The sequence below is a fragment of the Sturnira hondurensis genome, unplaced genomic scaffold (assembly GCF_014824575.4).
Source record: "Sturnira hondurensis isolate 20B ecotype Veracruz unplaced genomic scaffold, ASM1482457v3 Scaffold0007401, whole genome shotgun sequence".
NCBI lineage: Eukaryota > Metazoa > Chordata > Mammalia > Chiroptera > Phyllostomidae > Sturnira > Sturnira hondurensis.
In genome coordinates, this window is record NW_028080032.1 from 7,460,333 (window position 1) to 7,486,411 (window position 26,079).

At 43.5% G+C, this 26,079-nt stretch overlaps 1 protein-coding gene across 2 annotated transcripts in view; it reads right to left on the bottom strand.

Annotated features, from left to right (window-relative positions):
- ATRN (attractin) overlaps window positions 1-26,079 on the bottom strand; it is a 167,905-nt gene that overhangs the window by 60,249 nt on the left and 81,577 nt on the right. For both annotated transcript variants that reach the window (XM_037051735.1, XM_037051734.1), the window contains exons 15-20: window positions 25,157-25,347; window positions 22,467-22,686; window positions 21,083-21,268; window positions 20,359-20,592; window positions 10,567-10,704; window positions 6,960-7,053 (exon numbers count right to left, since the gene is read on the bottom strand). In XM_037051735.1, coding sequence (XP_036907630.1) covers window positions 6,960-7,053; window positions 10,567-10,704; window positions 20,359-20,592; window positions 21,083-21,268; window positions 22,467-22,686; window positions 25,157-25,347 — 1,063 coding nt within the window. The remainder of the gene's footprint in view (window positions 1-6,959; window positions 7,054-10,566; window positions 10,705-20,358; window positions 20,593-21,082; window positions 21,269-22,466; window positions 22,687-25,156; window positions 25,348-26,079) is intronic.

The following is a 26,079-nucleotide window of genomic DNA, read 5'->3' on the forward strand; positions in this document are numbered from 1 at the left end:
AGTAAGCCATCGCTACATTAAAAATCCCAGAGAACTGAAGGCAGCTTTGCGGATTCTTAGGAATTACAAGGTTCTGCCAAATTTGGATTCCAAACTTTGGACTCATAGCAAAGCCACTGTACAATTCCTTGAAAGGACTGGACTCTGAACCCTTCGAATGGACAGGGGATTGTCAAGTAGCATTTAACACCTTGAAGGAAAAGCTAGCTTCGGCTCTGTACTGGGATTGCCCAACTTACAGAAGCCTTTCAAACTATATGTTCATGAAAGGTACGGAATTGGACTGAGGTACTAAACCAGACTCTGGGAAATATTCCCCGTCCCACAGCCTCCCTCTCAAAGCTGGATCACACAACAAAGGGATGGCCACCTTTGAACATGCCTCTGAGCAGTAGCAGCAATCTGTGACATCTTACAGAAAGCTGAGGTCACTTTGGGACAGTCCACTATAGTACTGGTACCACACCAGGTTCTGACTCTACTGAAACAAAAAGGAGGGTACTGGCTGGCAGCAGAGCATATGGGGAAATGCCAGGCCATTCTGTTAGACAACCCAAATGTCACCCTGCAGACCACCACAACCCTGAACTCAGCCACCCTACTCCCAGATATGGAGGGAGACAGCCCTCCAGCACGACTGTTTGGAAATTATTGGCCAAGTTCATTCTAGCAGGCCAAATCTGCTGGCAGTACTGAACTGGGAGCTGTACACAGATGGGAGTAGCTTCACGGACAATGGCCAGCGATGAGCTAGAAGCCCAAGTCCTTGCACTGGGAACCTCAGCACAAAAGGCTGAAGTGATAGCCCTCATAAGAGCCTTAATACTGTCCCAAGAAAAGAAGGTACCATACACACAGACTTCAAATATATCTTCAAGGTAGTCCATGCCCATGGAGCAATATGGAAGGAAAGAGGACTCTTATCCTCGGGGAACAAGGATGTTAAACATGCAGAGGAGATTTTACAATTGCTAGAGGCAATGAACCGACTGGACCAGGTTATCGCAATGCACTGCCCAGGACATCAGAGGGATGGTTCCCAAACAAGCCAGGGAAATCAAACTGCTAATAAAACAGCAAGACAGGAAGTCAGAGAACCGCCACACCCAAGGGCTTTGATCCCGTTTGGATGTGTCAAAGTTTAAACCTCATTACACAGAATGGGCTGAGGAACGGCCCGTGAATGGGCATTCACCTACTGATTCCAGTTCTGTGTGGAAGGTCAGCGCCCATGGTACGGTCTTACTCCCTGAGGCACTAGTGTATCCGGTCCTCAAACACCTACATGAGGGGACCCACTATGGAAGGGATGCCTCAGTTCACGTCATTTGGCCACATTTGAAAAGCCCTTCTTTGCAAAGTACTGTTTGAGGATCACCCAAGCCTTTCAAATATGTGCCAAGAACAATCCTAAGACATCAATGTGCCAATGGAAAAGGGAGTACAATATAAAGGAATGTGTCCATTGGAGTACTGGCAGGTGGACTCCACCCAGATGCCTAAAGCCAGGGGGAATTTCAAATATTTGATAGCCTTTGTGGACACTTTTCCTGGAAGGATAAGGGTGTACCCCACCAGAACTGAGAAGGCAACTGTGATAGAAAACTGTTGCTGAAAGAAATAATTCCTAGGTTTAGACTTCCTCACAGCATTCACTGACAATGGACCTCTGTTCACTTTGGAGATCACCCAGAAGGCTGGGCAGGCACTGCAAATACAATGGAAACTGCATGCATCTTGGAGATTTCAATCCACGAGAAAGACTGGGAAAGTCAATCATACAATAAAGAAGACCCTGGCAGAAATATGCCAGGAAACATTTAAAATGTGACCAGGCATTCCCCGTTTGCTCTGTTCCGAATTAGGGTGGCACCCCGAAGTGGACTTAAATTGAGCCCTTCTGAAATAGTTCAGGGGAGAGCGCTCCGAATCTCTGGGTTAGGAATGCTCCCTGCAGATTTGGAGCATGAGGCAAGAAGTGAGTAGTATGTGCAACATTTAGGGCAAACACTAACCATTTGCACAAGTTTGCTCATTGCAGGCTTGCCTATGCACCCAATAAGCCCTTGTACCTGCTCTGGCCAGGAGACCAAGTCTTTCTAAAGACCTGCAAGACTCAAGATCCTGAAGAGCACTGGCCAAAAATGGGCCGGTCCCTATGACATCCTGTTGACAACACATTCTTCCTTAAAGCTGACGGGAATCAAGCCCTGGATCTGCCACACATGGATGAACAGGAACCACTTAAGGACGTAGACCCTGCTGCTGTGGTTGATGCTGAAAGGGAAAGCTGGACCTGCACTCCAGAAGGAGACTTGAAATTCCTCTTCTGGAAAACGAATTGTCACCCAATACAGGGTGACCATGTTTCTTTTACTTTATGCGTGTGCTTGGAAAGCTAGGGGACTTTTAGCCGCCAGATACTGAGTTTGAGTATGGTCCTTCCCAGTGTGGAAAAGAATAAGGATTGAAAGTGAATGATGGTTAAATGTGAATGAGTAAAGGTATGTAAAAAGGTTGTGAAATTTTAAAGGTTTCCTTTCCTGAAGAAAAGGAAACCTCAGCTCTTGGGTGTGCTTATTCTCTTATTTGCTTGTTTTCTGACCTTATGAGGCCATAGTTTGAACTTTGCTGTTTGGGTACATCAGGAATCCTCTGTCTCTGCTCTTTGGCCAGTGAGACCTAGGACAGGTCACCTGTGAAACCAGTTGGAGAGAATGCCTGTGCCACGTAGGACCGAGGAAGGGTCACATGGTGCCCACAGAATCTGACCTGGGGCAAGAGACCACGTCTCTGCCAAAAGACCAGTGGTGACAGCACGTCTCTGCCAGGAGACCAGGGGAGAAGCTGGTGGGGGAGACAGTGACTCTACCAGTGAGGTTTTGGGACAGGTTGGACCTAGGAAAGGTAGCCTGTGTGACCAGTTAGTGAGTCAAGTATCAGCCAGTCAGCATGAGACAAGATTCTACAGCTAGTTCTAGTCCCCCTTCTTTTGAGACTCTTTTGGCTTTTACTTTGCTTCTGAAAGGAAACTGAAATTTCCCAGGAAGAGTTAAAACTTTACCCCAATTGGGAAAGTGAACAAGGGAAAGTATAAGGCGTAGAAATGCGATTTTAGTGAATATTAGAAGGACAAGGATTTTCCTTTACACTTTATATTTTTCTCCCTACCTGATCCCTCTAGATTTGGCATTCTGAAGGAATGAGTGATGACAAAAGGTTTCTTTGCATAAAACCAACAAGACCAGTTGCCCATGGTGATTTTATCAAAGACTGAGACTGGAACGCCATGCCTGAAGGAGGCATGGCTGGCCTCTGGATGTCACCAGAAAGCCCTGAGGAACTGGGATTGACTTGCAAAGCTGGTGAAAGCCCACAAGAAAAGGCCTGGCACCTTGGTTGGTTGTGCAATTCGTGGTAGCCTTCCCAGGGAAGGAACAAAGGTTGCTTTCCTGAAAGATGGTAAGGAGGAACCTTAAGGCACAATGGAAGCCTCCAGGACTTGAAAGAAGCAGGTGCTACAGGCAAAGCCAGATGGCAGTTGTGTGGCTTAGCTTCTGTGCCCTGAAGGGAGGACTAACAGGTCAATCTAAAGGTTCTTCGTGTGTGTTCCAGCAAAGCAAACTTGACAATGATGTGTGATCAACTATTGTTCTGTTGTATTTATGCAAATGAACAGGGAAAATTAAAAGTGGGCTTAATGTAGTCTCTCTGATGACAATGAGGGTGATCTCAAGATGAAAAACTGTGATTTAAGGAAAATCATGATGCTCAGTGGTGGACATCATACTAGCTCAGCTAACTGTCTTCAAAGTTTATTTCCATTTGAAAGTTGAAACTGAGTGTGTGACATCATCAAAGATGCTCAATGTACAGGCAAGAAGGATCTGTCGTATTGTCATTGTTAAATGCCATTCCAGCAAAGGCCTTGTAACTGGATATCTTAACAAAAGATAGTCCCACAGACTCGGAGACTAATTTGTGGGTTGTCGTGTGAATTAACGTGTGTTTTTCCTTCTGTTTCACAGGGTGTAAGCCTATAACCCTCATTACCTGGGTGACTGGTTACAATACAGGCCTCATTTAAGAAGCCCATCTGCAGTGCCGCCTCCTGAGACCAAGGGTTCGGATGGACCAAGTGGTTGGGTTGTAAAGTATGGGGCAGTCTGTGGGCTTCACTTTAAAACTGGTTTCCTTTCCTGCCCTAATGACTTTTACAGAAAGGACCCAAAGGTGTTAAAAAGGGGAGAATCTTAGAATATTCTCCTCAGCACGAGCTAAGTATGATGGGCAAAAGGGCTGTGGACAAGAATGTCATACCTTATACATCTTTCTCCAGAGAATACATTCTTTTCCCAATGTGGAACACTGTAGAATTGGTTCCTACCTTTGTCATTTAGAGGTTATGGTTTTAATTGTGTCTTCTAACCATCTTGCCAAATTTGTTGCTTCCATATTAAGACAAGGATGTCAATCTGTCCAGCAGTGTCAACATTTGGACACTGAGAATGCCACTTTCCAGCGACAGCCAATTGACTTGAATTCTGTAAGGTCCTTCCCCACGTGTGAAGGCCACCTTCCTCTCCATACCCACACTGTGTTAAGGATCTCTAGATCCAAAGGTACGTAAGACTACGAACATGGCCGGCAGGAAGTAGCTCCAGAAGATTATGAGACCTTTGCCCGCTACCCTTTGTAGGATTACAAAGGGTCCAGAAGTGGGGACTGTAACAGGATGCAGAATGTATTCCCCACAATTCTTGATTGGGGGAAGGGAAGAGTAGATGGCACAGCATTTGCTATACACTGCGTAACAGTGGTAAGTTAACAGCTGTGTCTTCCCGAAGGGAAAGGGGCTGCCGCCCAGGGCAAATTATGTACATGACCGTGAAGACATTCAGGGACTCGTGACACAGCCAGGGGAGCTCAAATAGCACCTGCGACACACGGGGCAGATGCCCACCCCAGATGTCCATGTGTTGCTGGGAACTTTTGCCCTGATTAAAGAGAGAAGCCAAAAGAATATGGGGGAACTAGCAAAAACAACAGACAATAACACATCATAGGAAGTGCTGGATATGAGATGACACGGTAAGTTCTGAGTTGAGCATTTAAATGGGGGTGGGCTAAAAAAGAAGAGAAGTGCATCACGAGGTCTGGAGTGTAAGAGAGGACGGGAGATCTGAAAGGAAGAGAAGAGCCGTGTGGTCTGCAGTAAGAGAGACAAGGTCTGAAGTCGAGAGTCCAGTGAGTCACTGGAATTGGCACTGCAGTGGGTGGGAGGCACCTGCCCAGCCACCCAGATTCAAGTCTTCTTGGAGCAGATGGTGGCAGAGCAGGCAGAGCTGCGGGGACCTGCCTAGCCATCCAGATTTGTGAAAGATTCCTGGAGCTGAACTGTGACCGGGAACGCTGACCTGTAGACTTCTGCCTTTCTGAAAGATGGTATCTCTGACTGGCGTATTCTGAAACTGACCTGGTTTGGCAGAGGGGACCAGGACTGTGTGTTTTAGGGTGTTTTTAAAGGAAGCAGGACTTAACGGCAGAAATCTGCCATTATTCTAAATCTGTACAGGATTTAAATAAACAATGCTTTTCCTTTCTAACCAAACCCTTGCACCGGGAGTCATGCTTCTTGGCGGTGGGCAACTGAACTCCAAAGCTTTCCAGAACCGCATTGGCGGGATTCTGTATCAAAACGATTCTGGGCACAGTAGCTATTAACTATGAAAAAAGAAGGAGAAAGCTTAGGTCAAGCACGTTCCCCAGATAAATAACACAGGGATATTGTGTCCTTTTGTCCACGGTGGTTATCAGCACTTGCTTGTATCTAAATCTCTTAAAAAGAAAGTCTTTCACTGGACCTATATCTCATTTCTTTGCTGTATATCAAAACTGAGGACAGGAATGATTAATTTTGCTCTATTATATTTTTCTGTTTAAAGGAATCTAGATTCAAGAAATAAATTTAATCTTTGATTAGACTTTTCTTCTTACACTTGCTCTAGGGCAGCATGAAATCAGTACATGTACACATTGGTATAAACTAGAAAACGCAGACATTTCCCCCCTGAACACCTCTACCAAGGCCTCAATCACTGGTGACGTTACTAGTGTGCAATAAGCCAGACAGAGTTTACCAATGACACATCCGGTTGTATCGGCTCATTATTCTGATACTACTAAACATTTCTAAGTTTCTTCTTGAGGGCATGAGTAAACGTGGAACGTGTGTTTTGTGAGGTTTTCTGGTGAGGAAGAGAGGAATATATTAACTGGAGAACCATGTCTCATCTCTCAACATCCCAGGACACTAAAAACGATTATTGCTGGCAATAATATCTATTGCCCCACTGTTGACAGAGGCAGAAACTGAGGTTCTGCATAGTTAAGTGATTGACCTCCAGAGGACCCTGCTCAGTGAAGGCACAGCCAGGACTGAAAGCCCCGACCTCTGCTTGCGTGCTCATAGGTGAGGACCCCGGACTCTCTCCTGGAAAATGTCTCATATACTTTGTCAAGGAAAATGATAGAACAGGGAGGGATGTGTTAAAGGCCAAAGAGGCTCATCTCCACTATCAGACAACCAAAGTGCCAAATAAAATACCAGCTCTTCCAACATTATCTTTTGGAAAAGAATGCAATCTCATGACATGAAAAAAATTGAGTAGTGGCTGAAGTTAAATGACTAATCCAAGTCAGCAACCCCAGAAACGTCAGTGTCACTCAGACAGGAAAACGTAAATTAGAGTTATTAAGGAATTGCTCCTAAACTGACAACCTACTCAGTACGGAGGCTGACCAAGCTAGACCTGTCTGAAGTGGAAAGGGTAAAATTCCCAACCAATCAATTTGGGGATCCCTCAGAGCCCACAGCAACAAGGCACAGACCCAGCTGACCAGGCTGTCAGTCACTAAACCCAGGTGTAGCCTGCAGGTCACAGGAGGGTGGTACTCACAGCTGGCACTCGTCCCCCTTGACGCCCTTGGTGGTGCAGAAGCACTTGCCCGTGTTGGTATTGCACAGCGCTGCATGCCCATTGCACTTACATGCTGGAAGGAGGAAAAGGAATGTTGGTCACAAATGGCTTAGGAGATTACTATTATCTGAGACTTTTTCTAAAAAAAAAAAAAAAAATTCTACCTGAATTGGATTTGAGATGAAAAACAGATTTAAAAAAAGTATTTAATGGGTGAGATTTGTTTTTCAGCTAATGATTTATCTCAAATAATCTAAAGGAAATGTTAAAAAAACTAAAGCCAAAAGACAGGAGGAAAGAATGTCATTTCCACTGCCTTCTGAAGCAATCACCATTTTTATCTTTTCAATAGACACTCGGGTTTTCACTATTACAATTCATTGGTCCAGCAAACATTTATGGAGTGTCTCCAGTGTGCCACTCCCTGCCCCCACGGAGATGTTCTGAGCCGTGACTGCCAGAGGGGAGGGCTGTTCCTGCTGTGCTCTGCCTCAGCAGAGGTGCCTGCTCCCCAATGGTCACGTTTTAATCCCAGCAGGGCTCAGAACTGGGAGNAAAAAAAAAAAAAAAAATACTACTTGAATTGGATTTGAGATGAAAAACAGATTTTAAAAAAGTATTTAATGGGTGAGATTTGTTTTTTAGCTAATGATTTATCTCAAATAATCTAAAGGAAATGTTAAAAAAACTAAAGCCAAAAGACAGGAGGAAAGAACGTCATTTCCATTGCCTTCTGAAGCAATCACCATTTTTATCTTTTCAATAGACACTCTGGTTTTCACTATTACAATTCATTGGTCCAGCAAACATTTATGGAGTGTCTCCAGTGTGCCACTCCCTGCCCCCACGGAGATGTTCTGAGCCGTGACTGCCAGAGGGGAGGGCTGTTCCTGCTGTGCTCTGCCTCAGCAGAGGTGCCTGCTCCCCAATGGTCACGTTTTAATCCCAGCAGGGCTCAGAACTGGGAGGGATTCCAGTGGCAGGTCAGTGTTTCAGAGGCCGTTCAGAACTCATCATCCTTCCTTGCCTCCTTCTTAGCCTCCATAAAAAACCCTACCAGCTCCCTCCTCTAGCCATCAACACCCCTCTATCATTTTTTAAAATCAGACAAGTATGAGCCATGATACATTTTATGCTCTAGTTGAAATAAGTGAGACTTTTTGTTCAATTCCTTTTCCCTTTCCACCCTGTTTTTCTGCAAATAAATGAAAGGCACTAGGCTGGAGATTGGTACACTTTTTTAAAAAAATATTTTATTTATTTATCTTTGGAGGGGAAAGGAAGGAGAGAGAAAGGAAACATCAATGTATGGTTGCTTCTCGTGCATCCCCTGCAGGGAACTGGCTCCTGCCGGAAACTGGCCTGCAACCCAGGCATGTGCCCTGACTGGGAATTGAACTGCGATTGTCTGGTTCACAGGCCCGCACTCAATCCACTGAGCTACACCAGCCAGGGCGATTGGTACACTTTTAAAATAAACCTGCAGAGAAAAAAAAATGACTCAAAGAAACCTGTGACACAAAATTAGTAAAGCAGGTAACAGAGTGGATGAACACGCAGAAACGTAAGTGTTCAACTCTTGGCTCAGCTGAGCATGGAGAAAGGGGCATAGTGTATTAATAAAAAGCAAAGGCCTGTGGTCGTTTTGCCTGGCTCTGAATTAAGTCCCCTCCACTTAGCTTCTTTTTATCTTTGGCCACGCTGTTTAACTCTTGTAAGTCTCTGTTCCCTCCCTCTATGAGGGAGATAGTGCTAGTACCTATTTCACAGGGTTGTTGTGAGGATGAAGTGAGACAGTGAATGAAATACGGTAAGCACTCAATAACTCACGGCCATTATCCTTAGCTCAAGGGCCATAAAACTCTAAGAGGAAAACATAAAACACGTGGTGCCACTCACGGTATTTTAAAAACATGCTTTCTGTTGTGGACTGGGGCTCTAAAACATAGAGTTAGCTCTAAGTTCTAGAAAACAGTACTCAGGCCCCAGAAATGCTACAGAGCAGGATGTAATTTTTCTAGATGGCAGATGCAGGAACAGGGTTGATAAGAACAAGGCACAGATCCAGCTGACCTTGGCACTTGGAGGCACAAGGCCCAGTAAAGTCAGACATCCTGGAGAGGGTTCCCAGCATGCCCACCTCTTGCAGTGAGAAGCTAGGCGGGTTCCCTGATCATGGGGCCAATAAAAGCCCCTATGCCTCGGGTGGCTGCCAGCACAATACCTTGTATACAATTATCATTGAGGTTAGGTACTCTGATTACTATCTAATGGATGAAGTCTATTCACAGGAGTGGGAAAATATTTTTACTGAATGATCTTTTAATCTGAGCAAGAAATTTTATTTAAGAGTGGTAGAAAATGTCATTAGAAGAGCAATAATAATTGCTCACATTTACTGAGTGATGACTACATGTCATGCGCTCCTCTGATTGCTTTCATTTCAACAACCCCCTTCATATCCCCATTTTGCAGATGAGGAAACCAAACTCCAGAGAAGGTGAGGGATATACTGCTGGAACACAGCTCTCTCACAGCTATTCTGGGATCAGACCTTTCTCAAGGTTCATGCTAAGGAGTTTGGAGGTGGAATTTGGGGGGTAGCTAGAGATTTTCTTTTCTTATTCATTTCCCTGCTCAGAACCTGATGGGTCTTTCCATTGGAAACTAGAAGAAACCAATAATCGGTTCACTGGTATTACTGGTCATTTATAAAAAAACATAATTTATATTCTAACAATAAAACATCCTATTGCTTGCAGGAATCTACCTGACGTGCATGGGGAAACACGAGAGCACCTAAATATTTAAGCTATACTAGAAGTGCTGAGGAGTCCAGCTCCCGGTCAAAAACCTAGGTGTGACTTTTTCCAACCACAGGCTTTCCCTGGCAGGCCCTACACAGAACGCTGCCCTCCCCACACCAGTCTGGGAGGAAACCTCTGAGGAGCTGCAGACAAGGTCGCAGGCCCCCCTGGTTGGCCACTGACTGCTTCCACATATCTGCATCCCTACTTCAGATGCCTTCACCCTAGGTCACTTTATCTGAGATCTCGGGCAGAGGTCATCTGCAGGCCTCTGCCAAACTCCCTTGTAAGGGAGGAGCGGCAGGCCCTGAAGATCCTTCCCCACTCTCAGCCCTCGGGGCTCTTCCAGTCCCAGCCCTCCCTGCTCACCCTCCCTCCCTGCCCCAGGGCCCATCAGAGCCGTTTGCTGAGCTTTCTGTCTGGGCTCCCTCAACAGGGAGAAGACCAGCCCCCACCTCTGTGCTCATCCACCTGATGCTCAACCACTGTGCCATTCCAGGAGGGGACATGGAACAAGGGGAGTCAGGGCTTTTCCACTTTAAGCCTCTTTCTGATACTGCCACTGCAAGTGATTAAAGGCTTAATTCTTTCATTTTTGGTTTGTTGCTTTAACTGGCTACTCTGACACTTGGCAGCTCAGCTCAGCTTCTGACAAGTATGACTTAAGAAATGCAGTATCTAAAACCAAGTGGTTTTCTTCCTAGATACTCGAGTCAAATAGAAGCATCATGTTCCACCTGGGCTGCAGTCAGTAACCCCGACTGACGGATTTGACTTACGCTGACATTTCCCGCCATTGGTGGGATCGCCGTAGAAGCCAGATATACAGGTCTCACAGTGCTTGCCCGTGGTCAGGTCCTCACACTTCTCACAGATACTCTGATTGACGCACTTGCTGTGGCCATTGCACTGGCAAGCTGAAAGAAAAAGAATTTTCTTTTTGTCTCATTGTAGAACTGGGTGGAGTAAGCGCCACAAGATTTATTTGCAACTTTCTTATTGCCTCTAAATACCCAAATCATCAAAGCTGGCTCGCTACAAACTAGTTTGAGAAATAAGCTCAAGACATCAAAAAAATAGCTAATGCATGAAAATCAGAAATGTACCACAGCAAGAAGAAAGTCCACAGTCACTAAAACAGTAATTTTTGCTATTCACTGTCAAAATAATATATGCTTATGGTAGTTAAATTTGAAAAACTAAGGAAGGGGAGAAAAATTACATATAATTCCAGCACCCAGAGATCACAACGTAGTTTTATTGTGATTTCTTCATAGTGTTCACTGTAATATTCAATTCTGACTTTTTAAAAAAGATTTCATTTATTTACCTTTTGAGAGGGGGGAAGGGAGGGAGAAAAAGAGGGAGAGAAACATCAGTGTGCCAGAGATACACTGATCGGTTGCCGCTTGCGTGCCACACCCCCAACTGCGGACGTGGCCGCAACCAAGGCCTGTGCCCTTCTCTAGGAATTGAACCCACAACCTCTTGGTTCACTGGCTGGTGCTCAATCCACTGAGCCATACCAGCCTCAATTTTAATTTTTAAACTTATACCACAATCATTTTACCACACTATTTCATCTATGATAAACAAAACTTTAAATGGAGGAGGCTGCTGGAGCCCTAAGCAGTTCCTCTTAGGGAACCCACACATGGACTCACCTGCTCAGACTCGTTCCCTCTGAGCTCTAGCACTGAGGTGGCCCTCTATAGGGCTCAGTGGTATACAGGGAGAGACTGAAGTGTCTGGCATCAGGGCCAGCAGAGGCCGTTGTCCACATGCTGAGCCCTCCCCCAACAGAGCAGGTAGGCAGGTGCATATCCGAGACTCCATCAACCTGGCTAATGCTGTGTGACCCACCTTTGAGATCCACAGAGGCTCTACTCAACCCAGCTTATCCTATCAAACAAGCAACAGTTGGCTTCAGTGAGCCCTAGTAGCAGTGAGATTAGAGTCACAGCTTGGCTTCACCTGGGAATCTCCAAGCCTAGCACAAATAGCAGCCATCTCAGATTGCTTTATTCGTCAGGCAGGGGAGCCCCAGGCAAAACACAGGTGAGGGCTGACCTTGGCTTGCAGCACCCAGGACACCCCAGGGTCAATGCATACAGTGGACAGCAACAGACCATGTCAGAGCACCACCACCCTGCCCCTGCACAGACGTCCTTCATGGAGGGTGGAGGGTGGTAGTCAGTGGTCATAGCCAGTCCTTGAAGCTCACTGGCCTGGGTAAATCCCTCCCACTGATCTGCCAATAGCAGTCAAGGCTCAACTACAAGAGGAGGGTGTACTACTCAGCCCACATGAAGGGTGTACCTCAGACACCCAGCTTGTGTGACAGGGGAAGCTGCGCCACCAGACCCTATAGGACACCTACTACATTGGGCCACACTACCAGTCCCAGAGTCAGAGCCTCTCTACCAAATACATAAGAAAAAACACAGGGAGCCTGCAAAAACAATGAGACAAAGAAACATGGCCCAAATGAAAGAACAGATCAAAACTCCAGAAAAAGAGCTAAATGAAATGGAGATAAGCAATCTATTGGATACAGAATTCAAAACACTGTTTATGCTCAGTGACCTTAGAAAGGACCTCAGCAGCATAAAAAAGACCCGGTCGGAAATGAAGAATACACTAGTTGAAATAAAGAACAATTTACAGGGAAACAACAGTAGAAAGGATGAACCGAAGAATCAAATCAATGATATGGAACATAAGGAAGCAAAAAACAACCACCCAGAAAAACAAGAAGAAAAAGAATCCAAAAAATGAGGATAGTATAAAGAGCCTCTGGGACAACTTTAAGAGGTCCAATATTTGCCTTATAGGAGTGTCAGAAGGAGAAGAGAAAGAGCAAGAAATTGGAAATCTATCTGAAAGATTAGTGGAAGAAAACCTCCCTAATTGATGAAGGAAATAGACATGCAAGTCCAGGAAGCACAGAGTCCCAATCATGATGGACACAAAGAGGCCCACTCCAAGACACATCTCAATTAACAGGCCAAAGATTAAAGGTAAAGAGAGACTCTTAAAAGCAAGAGAAACTATTCACCTGAAGTCTGCCAGATGGGAGGGGGCAGAGGGAGAAGGGGTGAAGAGGTGAGGGGATAAAGAAGTACAAATAGGTAGTTACAGAATAGCCATGGGGATGTAAAGTACAGTAGGAAATAGAGTAACCAAAGAACTTATACCCATGGCCCAAGGTCATGAACAATGGTGGGGGGATTGTCTGAGGGAGTGGGGGTTGCTGGGTGGAGGGTGGCAAAGGGGGAAAAATCATGAGAACTGTAATAGCAAAATCAATAGGGGGAAAAAAAGGAGCCCTGGCTGGTGTGGCTCAGTGGATTGAGCGCCAGCCTGCAAACCGAAAGGTCACTGGTTATATTCCGGGCCAGGACACATGCCTGGGTTGCAGGCCAGGTCCCCAGTCATGGGGGTGCATGTGGGAGGGAACCAATCGATGTCTCTCTCACACTGATGTTTCCCTCTCTTTCTCCCTCCCATCCCCTCTGTCTAAAAGTAAATAAGTAAAACCTTAAAAAAAAAAAAAAGCTAGGCTTGAGGTGCCAAGTGAAGAAAAATTTTTAAAAAGTATTGGGAGATATTTCTAAAGTACTGAGGAATTGCTAGAAACTATAGAGCAGATATGGTCAATCTGGCTGAGAAAGAGGAGTTGAGACACGTGTATCCTTATGTAGGAGAAGGAGGGAACTGACTGAGTGACTACATGCACTTTAGTAATTGACAGCTGGACCATCCAGCAGAGGCTGGGAGCCAGAGCAGACCTTGGAAGAGTGCTGGACAGCAGGAAGCACCTCATGATCTGCTCAACAGCCTGCTGAGGCATCTGTCCTGGGCTGCAGTAGGAAAGAACAGTCTGTGAGGTAGGGAGGGGAGGGAAGTCAGGAGTCTGAAATAAAAATCAGGGCAATACCCCAGCTATCTCCAGGCTGCTAAAATATCCCAGGATAGAGAGGCATGTGGCACAACCATGAACATGCCAAATGTGTCCAATACCTGGTCTGTTGCTCCCTCCTCCTTCCACTGAAGGAGAAATACAGACCACCCAAAAACAGAGCAGACCAGACCAGAGGGCCCTGTGGCTGGCCAGACAGCTTCTCCCTTAGGACATCATCACACCACACCTTTGCAACAGCTCAGTGTCCCCAATAGGGATAATGAATACAAAGCAATGTCGAAAAGTAACCGGTGTAAGAAAATCATCAATGTAAAGGCACCACCTGGGTAAACATGAAGAGCAACTAACCCTGAAGAAAGGGTTGATGCAAGAAACTTAAGAGAATGAAAAATACTAATTTTAATATTAAAAGAGGCTTTGAGAGATTATTGTATCCATAAACCAAGAAACCAAGAATCAAGCTCTGAAAAAAACCTCATGATATTTAGTGACTTTGCAAAATGAAAAAGGATAAAACAAAATTAGACACAAAACAAAAAAACAATAGGCTAAAAAGGAGAACACATATGGCCAAAAAGCTATCTTCAAGAAAATATTATGAACTGCATGCTAAAAAAATTTTGATTACTGCCCTGGCCAGGGGTCTCAGTTGGCACATCATTCTGTACACCAAAAGGCTGCAGGTTCAACCCACAGTCAGAGCACACACCTAGGCTGCAGGTTTGATGCCCAGCAGGGGCACATTTGGGAAGCGATGATCGATGTTTCTCTTTCACATCAATGTTTCCCTCCTTCTCTCCCCCTTCCTCTCTTTTTAAAACCAATAAACATAGCCTTGGGTGAGGATTTAAAAAAACATTGATTATTTAGCCCTGGCTGGTGTAGCTCAGTGGATTGAGCACAGGCCTGCGAACCACACAATCGCAGTTCAATTCCCAGTCAGGGCACATGCCTGGGTTGCAGGCTGGTTCCCTGCAGGCCAACTCCCAGCAGGGGACGCAGGAAAGGCAACCATACATTGATGTTTCTCTCCCTCTCTCCTTCCCCTCTAAAGATAAATAAATAAAATTAAAAAAAAACACAAAACATTGATTATTTAGATGAAATAGGCAATTACTAAAAAAAAACACAGATTACTAAAACTGACTCAAGCAGAAACAGAAAATCTGAAAAGACTTTTAATAAATAAAAAGATTAAGTTAATAATCAAAGATCTTCACACAAAGAGAAGTCCAAGCCCAGATGGCGTCACTGACGAATGCTATCAGCACTTACAGATGCCAATCCTTTGCAAACTCTCATCATGTAGAAAAGGAGGGAACACTTTCCAACTCACTCTATGAAGCCAAGAGCAGCCTGATACCAAAGCCAGTCATCACAAGAAAGAAAACTATAGAACAGACCAATATCCCTCATGAATATAGACACAAAGTTCCCAACCAGCAAATTAAATCCAGCAACACGCTAAAAAGGATTATACAACATGAGCAAATGGCTTTATTCCAGAAATTCAAGGCTGGTTTAATATCCTTAAGTCAATTAATATAATATATAGTAGTAATATATGAAAGAACAAAAACAACATATATTATCCTTACAATAGATACAATAAAGGCATTTAACAAAATTTAGCACTCATTCATGATGAGAACCATCAAAAAGCTAGGAATCAAAGAAAAATTTCTCAACGTGATAGGACATGTACAAAAACCTTGAAGCCAACATCAAACTTAATGGAGAAAAACTGAATTCTTTCCTCCTAAAGTCAGGAAAAGACAATGATGCTCATTCTCACCACTTTTATTCAACATTATATTGGAGTTTCTAGCCAGGCCAGTAAACTTCAAAAAATAAATGTTAAAGAGGGTAAAAAGATTGGAAAGAAAAAGGAAACTGTCTTTCTTAGCAGATAACATGACCTTGTCTGTAGAAAACCCTAAGAAATACACTAAAAAACAAAGAGAAATAATAAATTAGTTCAGCAAGGCTACACGACACAAGATCAACATACAAAAATCAACTGTATTTCTATACACTAGCAATGAACAACCAGCAAATGAAATTAAGACCATAATTTCATTTAGAAAAATTAAAATACTTTGTATAGTAAACATAACAAAATAAGTATAGGATATGTGCACTGAAAGCTATAAAACACTGCTGGAAGTAAGAACTAAAGAAATAGGAAAACATTCCAGATTCATAAATTGGAAGGCTTAAATATTGTTAGATGGCAGTATACCTCATTAGTCTGTTGCCTCAATACAACCTTTGTTTGTTGATGTTGCCAAAACTGAGAAGTTCATCCTAAAATTCAGATGGAAATGCCAGAAGCCCAGAACAGCCATGCAAAAAGATGAATTTGAACCCCTATCTAGACAATGTATAAAAATTAACTCAAAAGTAGATTATGACACGGACAACAAGGTAGTAACTGAGGGGGAGGGGGGTTTAAGGGGGACAAATGGTAACGAAAAAAATAAATTTTAAAAAGTGAATTATGGACTGAATTATAAGGGATAAATCTATTAAACCTTAAAAGGAAAACAGACTAAATCTCTATGATCTCAATTTCTTAGATACAATGTCAGAAGCACATGGGATAAAATAAAACACACTGCACTTACAAAATTTTAAATTTTTGCATTTCAAAGGAGTCTACAAGAAAGAAACAGGACTTCTGGCCAAGATGGAGGCGTAGGTGGAAACACTGTCCCTTCTCGCACAACCAAATTTAAGGACAACAAAGATTTAGAAACAAAAACACAACCAGAACAGACAGAAAATTGAACTGTACCAAAGTCCGACAATGACGAACCATTCATCCAAACAGCTAAGAGGGGCAGAGTCAGTGGCCAGCAGAGAGGGGTGGAGGCAGGGAGAAGCAGTGGCTGCCAGACTGACCCAGGTGCACAGGTGGCGGTTGGCAGATCCCAGGTGTGGGGTGGCAACGGGCAGACCCAGTGAGGGCGCAAGGCGGCTGGCTGACCACGGTCACACATTCATGCACAGATAAACCAGGTGAAAAAACAGACAGTGAGACAGACTGCACAACGCAGGGCCCCAGCACCAGGAAATAAAGCCTAAAAGCACCAATTAAAAAAACTTTCCGGGGGTTGAGGTGTTGGGAGAGGCTCCTAGCCTCACAGGAAAGTTCACTGGAGAGACCCACAGGGTCCTAGAATGTACACAAGCCCACCCACCCAGGAACCAGCACCAGAAGGACTCAATTTGCTTGTGGGAAGCAGCAGAAGGGACCAAAATCTGAGAGAGAGCAGAACAAGTGCCACTGCTCCCTCTCTGACCCCGTACCCACATACAGTGTCACAACCCAGCGACTCAGTTAACCCGCCCCGGTGGACACCTAAGATTTCACCCCTCGTCTGTAACAGGTGCGAACAGACCAAAATATTATGGCTCAAGAATAACTCAAAGCCCCAGAGCCAATACTTCTAAGCAACCAAGAGATAGCCAACCTATTGATGCACAGTTCAAAACACTGGTGATCAGGATGCTCACAGATCTGGTTGATTTAGGTCACAAATTAGATGAAAAAATGAAGGCCACACTAAGTGAAATGAAGGAAAATGCACAGGGAACCAATAGTGATGGAAAGAAAACTGGGACTCAAATCAATGGAGTGGACCAGAAAGAAGAAAGAAACAACCAAACAGAAAAGAAGAAACAAGAATTCAAAAAAATAAGGAGAGGCTTAGGAACCTCCAAGACATCTTTAAATGTTCCAACATCTGAATTATAGGGGTACAAAAAGGGGAAGAGGAACAGCAACAAGGAGAAAACTTACCTGAACAAATAAAGAAGAACTTCCCCAGTCTGGCAAAGGAACTAGACTTCCAGGAAATCCAGGAAGCTCAGAGAGTCCCAAAGAAGTTGGACCCAAGGAGGAACACACCAAGGCACATCATAATTAAACTAGCCAAGATTAAAATGAAGGAGAGAATCCTAGAAGCATCAAGGGATAAGGGGACAGTCAACTACAAAGGAGTACCCATCAGATTGTCAGTGGATTTCTCAAAAGAGACCTTACAGGCAAGAAGGGGCTGGAAAGAAGTAATCCAAGTCATGAAATCCAAAGACCTATATCCAAGATTGCTCTATCCAGCAAAGCTTTCATTTAGAATGGAAGGGCAGATAAAGTGCTTCTCAGATAAGGTCAAGTTCAAGGAGTTCATCACCACCAAGCCCTTATTATATGAAATGTTACAGGAACTTATCTAAGAAAAAGGAGTTAAAAAATATGAACAGTGAAAGCACAGCAAACTCACAGTTATTAACAACCACACCCAAAACAAAAGCAAACTGAGCAGACAGCTACATCAGGAGCGGAGCCACAGAAGTGGAGATTACAAGGAGGGTTAGCAACAGGGGAGTGGGAGGAAGAGAAGAGGGGAGAAGGTACAGAGAATAAGAAGCATAGATGGTGGGGAGAAAATAGACAGAGGGAGGGCAAGAGTAGTGTGGGAAATGCAGAAGCTAACTTATGACACATGGACGTGAATAAAGGAGGGGAATGTGGGGGGAGGGCGTGTGCAGGGTAGGGGGTGAAATAGGACAACTATAATGGCATAATCAATAAAATATATTTTTAAAAAAAGAAACACAGAATGAAAGAAAATATTGCAAACCATATATTCAATAAGGGACTTGTATCTAGGATTCATAAAAATCTCTCACAGGTTGATAATAAAAAGACAAGCAATGCAATGTAAAAATGGGCAAAGACTTTGAGTAGACATTTTTCTAAATGTGACATACAAATGGCCAATAAGATGCTCAACTTCATTAGTCATTCGGGAAACCAAAACCACAGTGAGATACCATTTCTCACACACTAGATTAGCTACAATCAAAAAGATGAACACAAGTGTTATGAGGATGTGAAGAAATCTGAGCCTTTTTATATCTCTCGTGAGAGCAAAATGGTGCAACTACTTATTTACATTCTTGCCCACTTTTTCTGTTGGGGAATCATTTAGCTTTTTCTTTTTCCCCTGGAGGGGGGCTTACATACTCTGCAATCAATGGACATACATACTTCAGATATTCCACCCCCTGTCTGTCCCCTGCCTTTTATTTTTGTTTACAGTGGTCTTTCCCTTACAGAACTCACAGACAGCCCTGCTGTCAGTGATGCTGTCTGCAAGGCTCTTGGAGTTCTCACCCACTAATCTCTTGGGAGTCTTTGCACCTGCCCGACCTCTCCCAGCTGTTCTGGGGCCCATTGGCACATTCCTGAGTATCTACTGAAGGTCTGTGTCAAGGCCAATTTCTCAGGATTAGTTTCTCAAAGCAGCCTCCCCAGCAGGTTCAGGCTTTTAGGTCAACTCATGGTCTATTCCTTCTTTTTTTTTATAATCTTCATTCAAGAATATGTTTATTGATTTTAGAGAGAGAGAAAGAGTGGGGAGCAGGGACAGAGGGGAGAAAGAGGAAGAGAAAGAGAGAGAGACAGGCAGACAGACAGACTTCAGTGTGAGAGAGATACTGATGAGTTGTGTCCCGTACCCATCCCAACTAGGGATGGAACTTGCAACCAGGTATGAAACCCACAACCTTTTTGGAGCACAGGATGACATTCCAACCAAAAGACACAATATGGTTTATTTTGTTAGCTGGATAAACACAATTACATAACACAGATGGCCACCCCAATTACCAGGTAAACTCACAATGAACTATGAAAGAATGTGCAGCAAACCATGCCACCAAATGCTCTCACAGGAGGACAAATTATCATTCATCTTGAGAACACACACATAATGGATGGCATCTGCCTCGTTGTTTCTTTAAAAAGGGGGATTTCGCTTGGTCCTTGCAATCTCCCTAGCAGACTGCCTGTGATGTGTGCCATGGTCTGCTTAAAGCTTATTCAATAATAAAGATGTTTTCTTTCTTTCTACATTTGCCGAGAGGAATTTATGGGTTGACTGGAGATCTCATTTTTCTCCTAATGACTGCCAAGATGTATTTTTAAATAAAAAACAAACTGTAGAACTATATCATATGCACAGCATTTTTTTAGTTTTAAAAATACACATTAGTATGTCTAGAAGTATCTATATCAAACTGGTAAAAATTTTTATTTCTCCGAAGAAATGGAGATGAGATGAGGAATTTCAGTTTTTATTTTATGTACATCTGTAACATTTAGTTTTTCATTACACACTTATTTCATTGTTTTTGTAATGAATGTTAACAAAACAACTCACTTGAAATTCTTTGTATTTTTGATAATAGGTACTAAAGATATTTTCCATGTAAAACTATTTCTCCACAATGATACGTATTTTTAAAGGAAATCCATATAAATAATATAGCTTTCAAGGTTTGTTTTTTTTAATCCTCACCTGAAGACATGCTAATTGATTTTATAGAGAAGGGAAGGGAGGGAGAGAAACATTGATGTGATAGAGAAACATTAATTGGTTGCCTTTTGTATGCACCCCAACTGGGGACAAAACCAACAACCTAGGGATGTGCCCTGACTGGGAATTGAACCTGCCAATCTTTTGGTTTATGGAATGATGCTCCAACCAACTGAGTCACACAAGCCAGGGTTTCCAAGGATTCATTTGTTGCAAACAGGTAGTGAAACACTTGATTTTGGCTACACAAGACATCTTACCCGGACAATGAATGAAAGACCAGTTGTATCTGCTGTCCTCCAGACACATGCTGGAATTGAGAAGGGGCTGTGGGTAGAAATTTCCTATAGGAGCCTGAGAAGGCATCCTCACTGGTCCTTTATAGGAGCCCTCTATGCATCTCCCTTTGCCAGTATTGCTGGGATCGGTACACCAACCGCAACCTGGTTGCTCCAAGCAATGGCCACAGGTACAGTAGCCGGAACAATTTCCAGCTGTTAAAAAAAGAGAACAAAACAAGTTAATCTTAATTCATCGCACTTAGTAATTACCTTGTTCTTTTACAGACTATTCAACTTCTGTGAGTCAAAATTCCCATTCTATTGTGACTGTTTAAATCACATAATAAATTTAAAGAGCACAATATCTTGCTCTACAGTAATAAAGACTCCTCCCTTCTCTCTCAATCTCAGGATATTGGAGGCAGAAGGGACTTTAGAGGTCACAAGCACTTATTATATGAGCAATATGGTACTGAAGTCGAGTAGTTACTTCTGTCCTCTGTGACCTCGCTTACATTTATTTACTCGTGTCGCTGTGCATAATGCTGTGTGAAGGTTCTCATCAGGCAGCCAATGGACAGACCTGAGCCGACAGTCGAGTCTTGTCCCTGAATTGTTCAGAGGCCGAAAGCACTGCTCCCAGCAGCAGCTGTCACACGCACACAGGGCACTAATTAGTGCCGAGAGCTCACGTTTCACTTACGGGGGCAGCTGCTCATGGTATACCACTCCAAACACTGGCCGTAGGGGAAAGAGGCCACATAGGCGTTGGAGTCCACACACTGCTTCATGTTGCTGCACCACATGCACTCGGAGCTGCCACTGGTGCAGTCCCCACACGCCGTCCTCAGGGCGCACGGCACCCGGCACTGCTTGCTGCTGTGGTTCGCTGGAAATCAACGCGAGAGAGACACTCAGAGCTCCCCCTGGGTCAGCTAAGGTCAAAGGCTTTTCAGTGTGGGTTGTGACCCACCAGTATGTCATGAAATCAATTCAGTGGACTACGTTAAATGAAGGAGAAAACAGGAAACATTAGAGTCACCTTGTACTGTTTAGTCAAGTATATTTATACATTTTTGGGGAAAAGATACTTTTCTTTTCAAAGAGCATAAGAACAGACAGGTAGAAATAAGATAATCTTTCCATTCAAGTAGGGGTTCTAAAGCTCCTTACTATTTAGGGGTTTTATAGTCCACCTGAACATGCAAAATCATATCTTTGCATATTCTGGAAAAGAAAGACCACAGCATTCATTAAATACACCAAAACACACAAAATGGCTAAAAGCTCCCCTATAGAAAGTTTAGAAATCATACTTTAGGGTGACTCCCACAGTGCTAGGAATTCTCCTCTACACTTCTGTGTTCCCTACAATATGGTACCGTCCTAAAATGATGGAGTCCAACCTCCCAAAAGTGCCCAGAAAATTCCACCTATTACTTGTGAGTTCCTTTGCAGGAGGAGGATGCTCATCTTGGGCTGGTCTGCATGCTGCAGGTGCCTTTAAGAAGCCTAAATATGGCCCACAGGAGCCTTTAAGAAGCCTAAATATAGCCCAGAGGAGACATTCAAACCATGAAGCTGCTCAAAATGCTCGTTCCTTCCGGACTCAAGCACAGCTTGGGCACATCAGGCTTGCTTGTATTTTGTTGCAGAACTGCTCTCATCATTTTTCTGACACAAGCTTTCTGTCTGCTGTCCCTTTGTCCCCCACTGTCAGTTCTGATCTTTCCCTTGCTTTTACTTGCACTTTTGGTTCTCTCTTCCATAGCATTCCTCTGCCAACACCAAGAAATTTACCTTTTAGAGCAAGTTGCAATACTTTTTGTAATCAACAAACCAATCATTCTCACTGTTAATTAGAATATTAGGTTCTTTGAGCAGTTAGTTATTTTTGTTTAGGCTTATGGCTCATACTACTCAGAGCCAGAGGCTATTTCCTTCTGTTTTTAAAATTCTTGGTCATACTCTGCTTCATATACTCCAAGTCAATTCTGTTTTTCATGATTATTTCACACGTATCAACACTATGCCTCCTACATTTTCTCTCTCAGTGAATTTCCAAAATGTGTAATTCCCACACTCACCCTCTCTTTCACAAACACTGCCATTGAGTGGGTTGATGCAGGTTGCAGCCTTCAAGCCCCGGGGACTGGGTTCTGACAAGATCCCGCAGAATCCGGCGTCACTGGGCTCAGAGGGCATCCACTGTATTGTACTATTTGTGAATGAGGTCATATCCTCCCAACACCAGTAGGACACATTGATCTTCCGAAGCCCAACCCATGGGGTCAAGGTCTGCTTGTTCTATAGGCAAAACAGACACAGCTATGAATATAATCACTGTCCTGACCAAAACAGGTGTCTAGGTAACAATATAGCTACTTACATGGTTTTAAGTTACTTATCCCGAAACATACAGGAAAACCTCTCTGTCTACTGACTCAACCACTGCACATTAGGGTAGACCATCATTTTTATGTTACATTTCATGCTCGGTACTTCAATTATGGCTATTTTACAGCTCAGAGAATATATTAAACATTTCAAGGAGATTAATGAGAAAACAATAATCAAGATCCAAAATTTCCATATCCTAAGGCAAATGCTATGAAGAGATGGTCACCCTTAAACTTGTTTTAAATGCCTATTCACATATGAAGTCATCTTGCCAATGTTTCTGAAACACTGGTTATGTGCCTACACTCGGAGTCATGAACCAAGCCTGTTTCGGGGCACTGAGCAGCTCAGATGATTGGAGAGTCCCACCTTCAGCTGGGGGTACAGCCTGGCACTGAATTTTACAGGGAATTCTAACATGACAGTAAACCATAGGGAGAGTCTCTGATTCCCGCCCTACTGCAATTTCCTTCCAGTTGCATTAAAAAATTCTTTTAAAATGAAGTACAAAGTTTAGCCCAGAAATGAAACATATTTCTAATTTTGGCAGTTATAAAACAAAATGTATGATACATTTCCACTTTTGAGAGAAAAGAAATGAGTACCTATTAAAAGACCTAAAAGAAATAAACACACCCAAAGTAGTTATTTTTAGTTGTAATGAGTAATATTGATTTTATTTTTAATGTTGCTATTTTATAAATTTCCTTTGAAATATGTATTACTTTTAAGGAAAGAAAATAATTAAAATTAATGCTTTTTAAAAAGTCCTTCAGTAACTTCCTTTTGCTTTCATGATAAAACTCGAAGCAATTAGCATTGTAGGTAAGGCCTCCCAGGTTTTGGCCTCGATTCCTTGTAAGACCCAGCTACATTCCTTCTACCCAGCCTGTAGCTCATCCCTCAACCTCCTCGTCTTGGATGAGCAGGTAGCAAAGCACAGAAAGCTCTTCCCTATTCACCTTCCCAATTTACTCCTTCTCCTCTTCAGGGGTTACCTCTTTCTGCCTGTCTATCAGCCTGCCTCTGCCGTAAACGCCAGTTGGGTACTCTTGCTTGTTTTTGTATAAGCCTGGGCTCTCAGTCTCGACTTATAGCTTAACTTACAGCTTAACACAAGACTGAATTCCTGTTGTGTAAAGGCAGTCCCAGCTAATTTGACTACTTAGGACCTTCTAGAGCTAGAAAACCTGAGGAAAAGAGAAGAGGCACAAGAAGAGAGAACATCTGTGGCCAGCTGGGATGGCGAAACCCTTCCAACTAGCTATTCTTTGAGGCACATGGAATTGGGAATCACTGGTAATGAACAAAACCATAAGTCACCAGTTTTCTGAGGGAGTTGACTACAGGTGAGATAAGCTGACAGCCAAGGACAGAACACTGTAGAGACCCATATTTGGGAGCCCTAGGCAGACCCACTCAGGGCCAGGTCCGCTGTCTCATAACATCAAGACATAAAATATCAAATGTGGTCACAGTGTCCCCTGAGGTAAACATTTATAACGTATTACCAATGTTTGAGTGTCTACACCATACCCAGTTGCACTGGAAAAGGAAAACAGATTCACTGGAGAAAAGTCAAGTACAGGGCACCACCTACCAGTTGCAGAATTGCCCTCCAGGGGGCATCCAGGGGCAACAGGTAGCCAGGACCCAGACTGTACTCCCTGTCTTCACCGGAAGAAGGCTGACCCAAGGAAGTCTACCTGTTGCTTTTCCCTGCTTGTCAAGAAGAACAAAGCCAGCACTGTTAAGAGCTTAATCTTGGGACTATCTACTTAACTGAGGATAGGACCACAGTCTAGGACTTTGGACTCAAAAAAGACCAAATGTGATTGTAGAAGGTCAACTACAAGCCACATCAAAGTACTAAGCAGATGGAAAGAGAACTGGGGGCCTTTCTGTGCTTAGAAGCTCTTGGTAAGGTACCCCCTCCTTTTGGGCTGGCCAGGCCTAAAGAAAGATGCAAACAAGTGGGCCCTCCTTAGGGTGATGAACTTTAAATCATATTGCACGCTACAACAATACCTGAAATCTGAGAGGCCTGGGCGCCTTAATCCAACCTAGCTAGTGGTAGTAACATTCCCCTCCCTCCACAGCAGAGCCCAGAGACAAAACAGACCGGAAAACACCTACTGCTGTCACAAAGGTACGTGCAGAGTACGTATGTCACTATTCAATACACGCACAATTACTCAAACATTTTAACAGACATGACTAATGAAGTGTTAAAAATTTTAAGATAAGAAGGAAAGTGTTAAAGGAAGAGACTGACAGGCAGTTCCACAGTCACGCACAGCAGTCCCCGGCCAAGCACACCACATGCCCTCAGCAGACAGTGGGTACTGAAACTGGGGTTCTGGGGGTCTTCACTCACCATGCTCTGTGATGACTGCATTATTCTCAGCTGGGTAACGACAAAGTCTACCTTCTTCTGGTTTGTAAGAGAAGCCAAGAAGGCGTTGTGGTTCCGACAGGACAGTTTAGCGTTGTCGTAGTTCTCCTTGGCAGTGGTGATTTTCATACATGAGTTTAAAACCAAATGCCAGCCATTGCCACAGATAGTTTCTTTTGTAAAGGAGGGAGAGAAAGAAAAAGTGTTAGAAACCACACAAAACTACTGTTAATAATTCAAATTACTGAAAACCTAAATAGTTTGGGGGCTCTGAATTGCAGGTACTTATGAGGATGCAGTGAGAGTATCAGACGTATTACTAAGGACCAGATACAGAATACGAGAATTTAAAAAAATGTTTATCACAGTCATATTTCCTGAATCTCAAAAAACATATCCTGAGGTCAACCATCCCATGTTTTTGAAGAAAACACTTGTTTGGTGCCAGTGTTAGATTTTATAAATCTCCTCTTGAAGAACAATTAGAAACAAGACTAAAATTCTAAGAGCAGAAAAATGAAAATGTATATTAGAAGGATGTGGTTAAAAACTGCAAGAATGGGAAATGAGCTGGTGAAGGAACAAGTCTATAGTCTTCAAAAGCTACACCATTTTCACATCAAATGGAAGGTAAAATCAAGTGGGAAAATTATCCCAAAAATGAAGTGAAAAGATTCTTTTGAAGAAAAAAAACCAAAGCGATGCAGCTGCAGCACAGAAAGCGAGCCTGCAATCTGCACCTGTCATGGCCCTGAACCCACCCAAAGAACCGCAGGAAGCCATGAATACCTCCTGGAAGACAGTGAGCAAAGCAACTTTACCAGAACCAAAGTCTCCAGAACCAAAGTACCCTGGAGACGCCATCAGCAACATTCATTAGTAGTCGGTGAGGTGAATGAAGGGTA